Here is a 12,629-nt window from a genome sequence, read left to right as displayed (position 1 = left end):
TGAAGTCGCAGTGAGCTGGTGAATAGGAGGCGTGACTTGATTGACAGCATTTCCAAATTATTGATTTTATTGCGTTCATCCCAACCACAACTTTTTTTCCTTCATCTTTTTTTTCTGGTCTACAAATATGTAGCCTATGGGAAATCAGACATCAGCAGTTAAAAGTGCAATTATGTACTACGTCTACTGAGAAGTCTTGATTGCTGGAACTTCATCATTAATCAGTTGCATAGTTTTGGTAAAATCCTCAGCTTGCGAAGATCCGTATTTCTACCTTTGAATCGCTGTATAAAAGTACTGGGAGGGTTTTCACAAGTAGCCTACGCTTGACACCTTCCAACTGCAAATTAACGACTTTAACTTTATGCAAACAACAACGACTGCAAGTTTCACACAGGATAAATAACTTCTATCACATGCCGTCACTGTATTCAACAGGAAACCGGAGAGAGTGAGAGAAGACAGAACGAAACAAACTCGACACAACATATGTTCGTGTAATAATCATATTCACCAGAAAACGGATGGATGAGCGATTAAACACAGCTACACGCAGAATATAACCTAATCAAGTAAATGCTGCATATGCTTCCCTCAGTCCATTTTAGCACTTGGTAAAATACTTGGATGGTGTTATGCATCATGAGATTACATTTTATATTCATGCACTGTGTCTGTTTTATAGGGAAATGCCTCTTTGCTTTCTTGTAGTTGAGACAGAGGATGTGAAAATAGATGTAGAAAATATCTCAGGTGAATGCATGTGTATAGCCTGCTGATCACTGCCTGTGTGATGTTTTTAGCTTCAAAGACTTTTCTGAGATGGACCACTTCAGTATTAAAGGGATAGTTCACCCAAAAATCAAAATTCTGTCATTAATAACCCTCATGTCGTTCCAAACCCGTGAGACCTCCGTTTATCTTCGGGACACAGTTTAAGATATTTCGGATTTAGTCCGAGAACTCTCTGTCCCTCCATTGAAACTGTGTACGGTCTACTGTCCATGTCCAGAAAGGTAAGAAAAACATCATCAAAGTAGTCCAAGTGACATCAGAGGGTCAGTTAGAATATTTTGAAGCATCGAAAATACATTTTGGTCCAAAAATAGCAAAAACTACGACTTTATTCAGCATTGTCTTTTCTTCTGTGTCAGTTGTGAGAGAGTTCAAAACAAAGCAGTTTAGTGATATCTGGTTCGCGAATGAATCATTTGATGTAACCGGATCTTTTTTAACCAGTTCTCCAAATCGAACTGAATCGTTTTAAACGGTTCATGTCTCCAATACGTATTAATCCACAAATGACTTAAGCTGTTAACTTTTTTAATGTGGCTGACACTCCACATTAAAACAAACCAATATCCCGGAGTAATTCATTTACTCAAACAGTACACTGACTGAACTGCGGTGAAGAGAGAACTAAAGATGAACACCAAGCCAAATAATGAACGGAACATTGACTCGTTCACGAGTCAAAAAAAATTTAGATTTTTGGGTGAACTATCCCTTTAAGTGAGACACAGACGTTTATAGGTGAGGTATGAACACATTGTTAGTGACCCACAACAGTGCTGACCAAGCCAATGGCTACATCCCCCTGAGAAAACAGAAGCTGCCACTTCAAACATCAGCTATGGGGGATTCGTATCCATGTTCCACAGTGATGAATGAGAGCTGAAGTGGGCCATTGACAGCCAGATTCATTGACGCCCTAGGGCTCAAAGGATGACGGGGTTTGAATAAAACCAGCTTTCTCTTGTGCTATAACACACTAAATAAGATGTGGTTTGGGGCTGTGTGGGGCCAGCACGGGCAGTGTTTACATGTGGACATGGCAAATTATCAAATCGACAAAGATAAGCACATTTTTTATGTACTCATCTTTTGTTGTTCCAATTAATTTCCTATTTCCAATTAAATAGCCTATCTGCTTATATTGTGTGCAGCAAAGCTATTCATCTTACAGAAGTCACTCACACATGTTTATAAGGCAAATTAATATTTTAAATGTATTTTGAATATTATAAGTTCATTTAAAAAGCTTAAAATCAAACAGCACAAAAAAATAAATGATATAAAAGGTGTAACACGTTTTTTTTATATATATAAGTTAATAAAATTGTATAGCCCAAGTTAATAAAAAATAAATAAAAAGGAAACAATTAAAAATAACCGAAATATAATATAAACTGAGAGCTGTCCTTTAAATTTTATCATCTGTTTACAAACTGAGCAATTCCTTTAGACTTTATAAAAACTAAATTTGCATAACTAAGCAGAGGTGTAATGGAACAATGGCAACCCTGATAGCACAATCTCGGAGACGTTTATTTGACATCTGCATTTACATCTGCAAGACGTATTTTTTAACCCGATCTCATCAATGTTTCAAGAGGCCCAATATGGCCTACAGGACAAAAGCGCTGCTTATCTTTGAATGATTTGCTGTTAAATATGCCTACCTCTTAGACAAGAGAGTAAAAAATAATCGGAGGACATTCATATCACGGACAGACTGTCTCAAATAGAAGAAACAGAAGGAAAACTATACATAGGCTATAGCAGCTTGCAATCTGGTGCACACAAAGGTTTGTGGGGTATAGCTTTCTCATTTAAAAGCCGCAAGCATATATTATTTCAAGGTTTCATTCGTTTCTTAGGGATGGCGGTCGCTGAAAGAGCGATGCAATACTGATATTAGTTTGTTCGGATTTTGGGGTAAAAGAGGCAAGTCGGAGATGATAGCCTAGCCTACTTAGTTTAAAAAAAATAACTATGACAAACCATCCCCTACCTTAGAGAATATTAAAATTATTAAATTATATTTAAGTTGAAACATGAATGTCCTGCAAGCAGCTTCTGAATCAGTAGCCTACAAATTCAAATAGGCGTGAAGTGATCTGGCATTCTGATTTGGTAATCGTGAATTGGACAAAGCTGTGGGATGGAGACCATGCATAACCAAACTGCCTCAATTGAAAGGTAATATGACTGACACCAGAAGAGGAAACAATAAACAAAGAATGAGCTGCCATATGTGCACATTATATGCACAAATCAGACAGCAGGGGCCGTTAATATGTGAATGTGTAATTACCGATGAAAATCAAACTTTCTAGTCCCAGTTTCTCGGTAACGACGATTAGTGATCCTTATACCTATCTTTTATTTTCGCATTTTCATGGGATAAAATTCTACACGAGTGGAGACATAGTGTATGTGTATAGTGTTTAGTGTATTCACGTAGTGAAGCCCTGTGCTGAATGATCCTGCCAATGAGAATGGTATTAAGTCCCTTGGCTTGAGTCGAGGTTTATGTTGCCAGTTGCCTACAGCAGTTTGAAACTGAGCGGTCTGCTTTTTTGCTCCACGAAGCGATAAAGATGACAACAATACGCACAACGCTGTGAAGCGTTGTTGGGTATGAACAATTAGTTCCATTAATAATAATTACTGTATTAAAGGTGCCATCTGTCATGTCTGGCAAAAAAATCAAGTCATACTCCACATTCCATACCAGATGGGGGCAGTATGCCTCAATAAAGTGAATTGGTCTACTCTAGAGTAACAAACGAGAAACGGCATAGTCTCTATGCTCCGCCCCTACCTTCACAACAACCCTACAGCCATAGCCGAAGCCTAAGAGGACGTTTTGCCTCCAGAGGAACGTTGGGTGATGTCAAGTGATTTTGAAACATGACATCTTCAAGCTACCCCCCTTCACCTTTACCAGTGAATATGTTCCTATTCGTTTTGTTCATATTACATTTTGAGTTGTATATACACATTATTTGAATTAAATTAATTTGACAGACAGCATTCTGTCAACATCATTGGTCAACATCAGACAGCTGATGTTGACCAAGCTAGCGCCAACCAACGTAACCAGAGCTGCCAACTCTCAAGCATTCACCGTGAGACACACGCAATTGACTCTTTTCACACGCTTTCACGCCACACATCAATTTTCTCACGTACAGAGAAACCACGAAGCAAAGAGGACACGGAGACCAACAGACTAGACAGAGCAGGTTACTTATGATATAAAAAAATGGGTAAGTTATAGCTAGCTAATTATCAAACGCAGCTACGGTTAGTCATCGCTAACATTAGCACGTTTATCGAACAGCCTTCGATACATTTCTATGTTATAACTTCCCGGAAAAAAAATACACAAACATATAAAACAAACTTCTAGCGAAATACTAACAGCATCTAACTTACCAATCCAAAAGAAATGTTGCAAGTTCGGTGTCGAACCTCATTTCTTTCAGGTCCATCAGTTGTCTCCAGCGATTGAAAGCAATGCCGATGTTTACTCTGGTTCGGCTCCTTTTCTTATCGGATTTGATTTGTGATTCCGAGCGCAGTTGTTTCCCTGTAGCGGGTGGTGGTCTCTTGCCAAGGGCTTCAGTCATCCTTCCGCTCTCTTCCCTGAACTGAAATGAAGTAGTTGGCTGTACTTTCCACACGACTGACATCAGGTTCAAGTACGCCCACAAGCCGTGCGAGTTATTCGTGTATTGCAGGTTGGCTGGTGGTTATGTTGCCCGCATACCGCCTCCCATGGCCGAAACTGGTATTACGACACCTGTCGGGCCGGGGCTAGTAATGCTAATGCTAATTAAGGTTGATATCTCTGCAGCACTATAACTTGACATTTTTTTTATGACATCATCGCCCTTATTTCTTCTTATTCTTTTGATGCGTGTAGGTCATTTTTTGGATATTTTTACCTCAATTTTTGCACATGGCACCTTTAAGCTGATGTGTAGTTTAGGTGCAGGTGAGTCTGTCTGCTAGCGATGCGTTTAGTACTCTACGATTACCTTAAAGGAATCGTAGATCCACGGTGATTATTTAGGTCTGCTGAAGTTAAAATGGTTTTTGGAAAGAGCCCATAATTCTAATAGAAGACAGATCCTTCTCCGTAATTCTAGTAGCCTAGGAATTGTCTTGTTTGCTTCTGGGAAACTCGGCCTTGCGCAATAAGAGATCTTGGGTAGACCTTCGACCTTATTTAAAATGCCTGATAGCAGGCTAATTCCTACACTCAACACCAGAACTGAGCAAGTGTCTCAGTAATCAGTCAGCCTCAAATGGTTGTTTACAGATGACAAGAGTTTAAATGGAATTATACCTCAAGGAGGTAGCAGGTTCATAATCAATTAATATTATTTTTATTTTTGTTGTTGTTGTTGCTGTTGTTAAACAACTACTACCAAATATACCAAGGATTTTATGCAACTAGACAGATGTTTAAAATATAAAGGTTTGCTTGTCAAAAACAGCAAATCTCTGAATCCAGAATCATGTACCACAAATAAATATAACAAAATAAGATGTTTCAGATGAGATTATTGGTATGGTAATTTTATTTTAATTTTTCACAACTTTTTAAAAAGCATTCATAGTGTTTCAGTAAAGGAAATCACACTGGCTGATAGTTATCAATCCTTTCCAGCAAGATCTCAGAGTAACCAGGTGAATAATACCTGTGAAAGAAGGGCCGGTCAGTGGAACAACAAAAACCATACAGTTAAAGTTTACAGCATTATGAATGCACTTTGTTAGGTACTGTTTATTATTCATATAAATGTGTATGAACCTGACAATCTCTTCAGGGTAGCAGCTGTTGATTGCATTGATATATTCCTGAATTGCAGAGCCAGGTTCTGCTTTGATCTCCTGTACTTTCTTCAGACCGCCACTGGTGACAAACAATCGCCGTGCCTTACTGTCATGAGGAAGAACCTGTAAGATTGGTAGGAAATAGAAAAGTTTCCTGAATAGTTCTTATTATGATTAACAATGCTGATCTCATAAAATGTGCTGATGAAAACAATAAGTTCCCGCTACCTTACTGAACTGGCAGATGACATGTTTTAGAATGTTGCTGGGAGCTTCATAGAGAAGAGGCTCCAGTGCTGGTAGATAAGTGCACTTTTGAAGGATGCTCTTCAATGCCTTTTTGGCCTTTTTGAGTACATAAAAACAAATGAGAGAAAACTGTCACAGTTATTAAACATTTGACATTAGCAAAAAACATTTTTACCAAAATGAAAAACAGTACCTGCATCAGACATTTGACTTATGGGCTGTTGCTTACCTTGACCTGCAGGTCTTCAGAACTTTCAGAGTCCAAATAGAGACTTAGGAGTTTAGGGAACACGTTGGCCACAGCTATAGCTTTTGCATGCTCAGGTGTGTGTCTGCCAATCTGGCCAAATGCCCAAGCTGTGGCTGCTTTGATGTGATCTTCTTGCTCTTCCTCCAGGCAGATAGCCAACTGCGGAACTCCCTACAGGAGTGAAAACAAATATGGAATATGGTAATAAAATACAAGAATCAAATATGATTCAAATTATTATGAGAGAAGTACACTACTGTTCAAAAGTCTGGGTTTGTTAAATATATATATATATATATATATATATATATATATATATATATTTTTTTTTTTTTTTTTTTAAATGAAGTTTCTTATGCTCACCAAGACTGCATATATTTGTAAATAATAAAAAAATTGTCTATTTTAATATTTACAAAAATGAAATGTATTCCTGTGATGGCAAAGTTAAATTTTCAGCATCACTACTTCAGTGTCACATGATCCTTCAGAAAACATTCTATGCTGACGCGATGCTCAAGAAACATTTCTTCAATTATTATTAAAGCTAAAATGATTGTGCTGCTTAATATTTATATGAAAACCATGACACTTTTTCAGGATTATTTGATGAATAGAAAACTCAAAAAAACAGAATTTATTTGAAAAATATATTTTTAACATCATTACTGTCACTTTGAATCAACTGAATGTATCAGATGAATGTAAAGGTATTCATTTCTGCTTAAAAAAATCATATTGACCCCAAACCTTTAAATGGTACTGTACATATGTAGTCAAAATCTACATGAAGTCAAGGTTTACATGTGAGTTTAAGAAAAGATGCAATAACAGACTTTAGATACAATCACAGCCATGGCTAGGTTCTCGGAGTGTGTAGCCACATAGCCCAGCATCATGATCCCCGGCAGGCGCACATTCCCTCTGGAGTCCCCGAGGTAGTCAATCACAGCTGCTATGCCCCCCACATTCACTATTATCTGGGACAGCTGAGTAGGAAACACACAATGCACACAAGCAAATACATGAGCCAGTGTGACATTATGATAAACAATAAGTGATGCAGACCAGAAAAGCAAAACAGTTTTGGGCAGGTGAAAAAAATGGGTGATGTAATGTGGTTTCCAATTGTCTGTTTCCTGTGTTGCACTGGTGATAAATAACAGACCCACATTCTCCTTGTTTTACAGATTAGCTGCCTCACACCATGTTATTTAAACAGGGGGTGTCAAAGAGCTGACAAAGTGGAGATTCCAGACTTACCCAAGCATCTTGAAATCATTTAGTAGCTATGTTATGTATGTGGTAGGTACCTCGGGGGTGTGTTTTGTGATTTCCCGAATAAGAGTGGCGACATTCTTCCGAACATATTCATCCGGGTCCTTTAGGCAAACCAGTGCGGCAGGGAATATTTCAGCCTCCACCACCATCTCAGCTACATCTACGGAGTGCTTGGCGATTTGGCTGAGAGCTGAAAAAATCTGCCTCTGTAAAGAGGAGAAAAAAATGCACTGTCAAATTAAGTCTGCGAGGCATTGATTACAATATCTGTAGGCTGTGTCACCTTCAATTTGGCATCTGGGTTAAGGATCATCTGTGCTAGGTGGGCGATCGCCCCTGTGTCCACCACGGTTTGAGCCAGCTCTGGGGAGTGTTTGGCTATGTCGCTTAGAGCGGAAGCAGCAACCCTCCTCAGGGCAATTTCAGGCTCCTGCATGCATAACACGAGCAGAGGCACAACTCCAGCATCAACTACTGCCTGAGACAGCTCTGCACAGCAGGAGAGGAAATGAACAGAAGGAACATTAACGAATATAGAGAAAGCATTATAAAACGACAGATTTATGCAAACTTACGTGCATTATGTCTGGCAATGTAGCCTATTGCCCATGCAGCAGCCTCTTTGACCCCAGGATCAAACTCCTCCAGGGAGATGACGAGAGCGTCCAGTGCTCCACAGTCCACCACGGCCTGGGCCAGTTCAGGGGAGTGCTTAGCAACAGCCCGAAGCACAAATGCGGCAGCTTTCTTATAGAAACGCTGTGTCTTTCATATCCCAGCAATCCAGAGGGAAAAGGACAAAGCAATTGACCAATAAATACACTTGAATGTTCATGAATCACAAGCCAATCTGCCTTTTTTTTTTGTAATCAGTTTATTTATTTTCAATTTTGCCAAGATACAATAACAACAATAACTTGTGAAGTTACATTACTTCCAGTAATTGCATTAACCACATTATTGTCTTCTTATCGCTGAATTGTACTTGTTTCATAACGAATGAACTTATTCAAGTTAACTAAACCAACACAGAACCAACACTTTTGTCTTGCTACAACTGCTTTATAGCAGAACTTAGATTTGCCTTATTTGCATCCATTCTGTTATTTTCCTGTTTAATACTGTGATTCGACCTTGAAACAATCTCTTTTGTATTAAAGTGTTATAAAAATAAATTGCTGGCAAAAGAAAGATGTGGTCTGAAATCTGGACAAGTTGTACTACCATGAACGTAAAACCTTCCTGATGACACAATATGTACATTTTCAGTACCTGTTAATAGTAATAAGTACAGTTACTGTCATAGAATTTGAACCAAAAAAAACAACAGTTTTTTCTTTGTCTTTATACTTCTCACAAAACATTTAAAGAATAACAGCTCAAAAATATGATAACATGGAAATTATATAAGCATGGATTGCTTGGCTGACAGTGTCAGTAGTCAGTAGTAGAAATATTTGTATTGTGAAAAAGCTCATTTAAGCATGAAGGTTCGACACCTTAACACAAACCTATTCATTCAAATTAGAGAGGTTCAGCTAAAGAAACTCACGTTTTGCTCAGCCAGGGAGAACACAAGCTGAGGAAGAATGTCTCCCTTTACTACAGCCTCAGCCAGGTCATCGTTGTAGTTGGCAAGCCTTCCGAGAGCCAAAGCTGCTGTCTGCTGAATAGTTGGGACTGCATCCAAAAGGAGAGGCCTCAAAAGGGACATTACACCTAAGCCAAAGAGAGTGAGCACATTTGTGCCGGGAAGAAAACAGGAGTGGAAAGACACTTGAGAGCAGATGAGGGGAGGATATTGTGACGAGCGGGGCGGGGCCGAGAGATGTGGGAACAGAGCGAGGCCGGTAGAGTGATTGGAAATGAGCGACACCTGCTCGACCCACCAGCTCGACCCATCACCAGTCTCGAGTCCCACGGAGGAGATGGAAGGATATAAAACTGGAGCGACGACAGTGAAGGACGAGAGAGGACCAGGCCTGGACTTTGTTTTGCATCCGTGAGGGGCTGACGCGCTGTTTTGTCTTTATTTTGATTATTAAAGCTTTCATTTTGATTGTCTGCCGGTTCCCACCTCCTTCTTCCCGAAGATTATGGAGTTTTTATCGTTACAGTGGTGCCGAAGCCCGGGAGAAGGAGGGACGCGCTGCTGAAGATCCCTCGCCGCTGTGGTGAATCCGCGGTGCCATCGAGCAGGCAAGGGAGTGTGCCGCCATGGACGCTCGAGGCGGTGAGCTGGAGTGAGTTGCCGGGGACGGGCGAGCTCGCTGCCAGCCGCTTGTGATGTGGAGGGGCGGCTGCCGGCCGTGAGGGAGCGGAGGAGTCGGCACCGTTCGCCAGGGGGCCAGAGCCTGCTGCCTCCGTGAAGGTATCCGGAGGGGCAGGGAACGGGGGACTCCTACCGGCTGCCCAAAACCGGAGGAGCCGTCGCTGTCCACCGGGCGGCGGAGGAGTGTCGTGCTATCTGCCGAGGGCCGTCCAGTGCCACCGCCAGGGACCGCAGAGGAGATCACCCAGCTGGTGCAGGGCCGAGCAGCAGTGCGTCTGGGAACCGGAATTTTTTATTTTTTTTTTCTCCTCTCTCCCCTCTCTCGTCTCTGTCGCTCCTCCTTCCATCTCCTTTTCTCTCGCCTCGTCTGTCCTACCCCCAGGTTCCCACAGGTCACCGTGAGCGGTCCCCCCCGAAGGGAAGGGGGGGGGGGTAGAGCGCAGTCTCGTGGGTACCCCCCGGCCTGCGAGGGGCGATGGGGGTATGTGACGAGTGGGGCGGGGCCGAGAGACGTGTGAACAGAGCGAGGCCGGTGGAGTGATTGGAAATGAGCGACACCTGCTCGACCCACCACCGGTCTCGAGTCCCACGGAGGAGATGGAAGGATATAAAACTGGAGTGACGACAGTGAAGGACGAGAGAGGACCAGGCCTGGACTTTATTTTGTATTTGGTTTTTATTTGTGCGCGTCAGTCATCCGTGAGGGGCTGACACGCTGTTTTTTTTTTTATTTTGATTATTAAAGCTTTCATTTTGATTGTCTGCCGGTTCCCGCCTCCTTCTTCCTGAAGATTATGGAGTTTTTATCGTTACAGATATACTTTCAAAGGTTCAAATCATATAATAAAATATATCTCAATAAAATGTTCTTTTAATCTCCAAAAGAGATCAGGTTAAGCATGAGCATGTGTAGGCTATTCATTATTTATGAATACTAATTAAAAATGTAACTTGTTAACTTATTTTGAAAGATATGTTGTCCGGGAACATTCATTGTACTGTGTTCGGGAGAAAATGAAAGATTTTGATTTAGATCCTTGCACAAAGAAACATTTGCTATGACTTCTTTTCCCCTCATCGGTCCTGAGTTTTCAATGGGTTTAAATAAATATGCTTCTTCTCTACATAGTAGGCAAGGATAAAGCAATCAATCAATCCATTTTGAATTTAGATGAATTTTGTTAAGATTGGAATTGAGTTTTTTTTTTTTAAATGCAAAATTATATATTTAAATGGTTAAATTCGAAATTGTATAAGTCTATAGATACAAGCAAATGGCATAACAAACATGCAGAAACCTCCATTAATCAAATGTTATAAACTCACCAGCATTTTGAAGTGTTTCAGTATTTTGTGGTCTTGATGCAAGATCTGCTACAGTTTGCACAAACTGTGTTCTTGCCTTCTGGTACTGCTCAAACACTGCATAATAATAATAATAATAATAATAATTATAATAATAATAGTAATAGAAATAAATTCAATTTAAATCAATTATGTCAAAAAACTGCAAAAGTAAGAAAAGTAAGCCACCACAAGTAGCCTAGTTTTAATTAATGTTTTTAATTTTTAAAGTAATAGGCTACCTTAACGGATCTTACTTTCTCACCTTGCAAAATCTGTCGTTGACTCATAGTTATAGGAGTAACCAAAATTGGAGCAAAAACGACAAAAAGCAGCGTGAATGCGACAAAAATGTACGTTTAAGCTTCCATTAAGAAACAGCGTTTGTTGTGACTTTGAGTTTAGAGGAGGCGTGCAACTGTTGTCTTGGCAACAAACCGGAAGTGATAGGCACTGCGTTCGGTCGGTGCGTTTGCTGTCAATGCTTATCTAATGTTTCGTGCTGAAACACGTATATGTTCAAATCAGGACCAGTGTCGCATGCAGTTTATGCCCAGATGTAATAGCGGGGATTGGGTTATTAAACAAGATTCAAAAACGGGTCGATGAATGCGGGATACTGGCACAGAGAAGTTGCGAGGGCGAACAGCTGCCCTCACATTAGTTCTTACCGCAGAGACAACTGCAGTCACAGATATTTACTAATTACTAGTCTTTTTCTTTCGCAAATCTTCTTTAAATAAGTTTCATAACAGAAAAAACAACTAGCTTGCTATAGTCCGTGATATATAGGTAGGCTAAATATTAGCTTTTCGTTGAAGAGAATACAAACTTTCCGTTGCGTGACTGACCATTTGAAAGTTGTCGCTCTAGTTCATTATTGTTTAATCCCTATTTTTGCTTGTTGCCAAATAGTTATTAATTCATAATTTTCTTACGGTAAACTGACATATCAAACAAACCGGGTTTTCATTAACTTTAATGCCACGTCTGCCAAAGACATAATGAGCAAGTCTTTTCAACTAATTTGTGTTTAAACACTGTTGAATTTAAATTAAGAACCTGTGGGGCTACAAAGTTTCATCATGACATCACCAGGACAGGGCGACGTGAGCTGAGATTATTACATATTTCGAAAAATAAACTTTCCCAATTTCCACCTCTAAATTCAATCCTATTTTCTTGTCTTATGTTTATTCTATAATAATTAATGGAATTTATAATATTATTAAAGGTCCAAAATATTTTTATTAACTATTATCTTCCTGTAACTCTTGAGTGGGCAAAAAAAACAAAAAACCTTGCTAAAAATTCAGTCGGACTTATCGTGGAAGTCCCAACACCGGCTAAATGTGCCCACTGAGATATTGCCTTTTTCTACAACATTTCTAAACTCTTCTAAAGACCATCTCGTCGTAACAGATTAATGCTGAAACTGTTATCTAACCTATAGTAATCTGTAACAGATGAACTATATACCCCGTTAAAATAAACAGTTTTCATTACCTCATAGAGTGTAGGCTACATATCAAGTCAAACTTTCCTCGCCCCAAGGAGAAAATGACCGGCAAATTCTCCGTTTCTAACGACTGACTGGGTACT

The 12,629-nt window shown here is 39.9% G+C and overlaps 1 protein-coding gene across 2 annotated transcripts; it reads right to left on the bottom strand.

The window, feature by feature from the left end:
• Nucleotides 1-5,358: 5,358 nt before the first annotated feature.
• Nucleotides 5,359-11,640, bottom strand: LOC132123821 (sperm-associated antigen 6). Of its 2 annotated transcripts, none has more exons than XM_059534501.1 (11): nt 11,293-11,640; nt 11,010-11,105; nt 8,964-9,130; nt 7,987-8,176; nt 7,695-7,900; nt 7,444-7,617; nt 6,967-7,119; nt 6,110-6,301; nt 5,860-5,976; nt 5,609-5,754; nt 5,359-5,495 (listed from the first exon to the last, which is right to left on the bottom strand). In XM_059534501.1, exons 1-11 carry the CDS (start codon nt 11,315-11,317, stop codon nt 5,432-5,434), a joined length of 1,530 nt encoding a protein of 509 aa, XP_059390484.1. In that variant the 5' UTR covers nt 11,318-11,640; the 3' UTR covers nt 5,359-5,431. The 2 variants fall into 2 exon arrangements, with proteins under 2 accessions (XP_059390484.1, XP_059390485.1); XM_059534502.1 differs by having other exon boundaries at nt 7,987-8,170; nt 11,293-11,635.
• Nucleotides 11,641-12,629: the final 989 nt, after the last annotated feature.

The sequence above is a fragment of the Carassius carassius genome, chromosome 42 (assembly GCF_963082965.1).
Source record: "Carassius carassius chromosome 42, fCarCar2.1, whole genome shotgun sequence".
NCBI classification, from domain to species: Eukaryota; Metazoa; Chordata; class Actinopteri; order Cypriniformes; family Cyprinidae; genus Carassius; species Carassius carassius.
Note: the sequence above shows the minus strand (reverse complement) of the source record. Positions and strands in the feature narration are given on the sequence as shown.

Bases quoted from the DNA above. Each gene is read 5' to 3' on its own strand.
- LOC132123821 (XM_059534501.1), bottom strand. From the start codon at position 11,317: ATGAGTCAACGACAGATTTTGCAAG. The intron at 8,177-8,963 runs GTGAGTTTCTTT...GGGATATGAAAG, and splicing joins TCTCCCTGGCTGAGCAAAAC to ACACAGCGTTTCTATAAGAA. The intron at 7,618-7,694 runs GTGACACAGCCT...TCCTCTTTACAG, and splicing joins ACCCAGATGCCAAATTGAAG to AGGCAGATTTTTTCAGCTCT.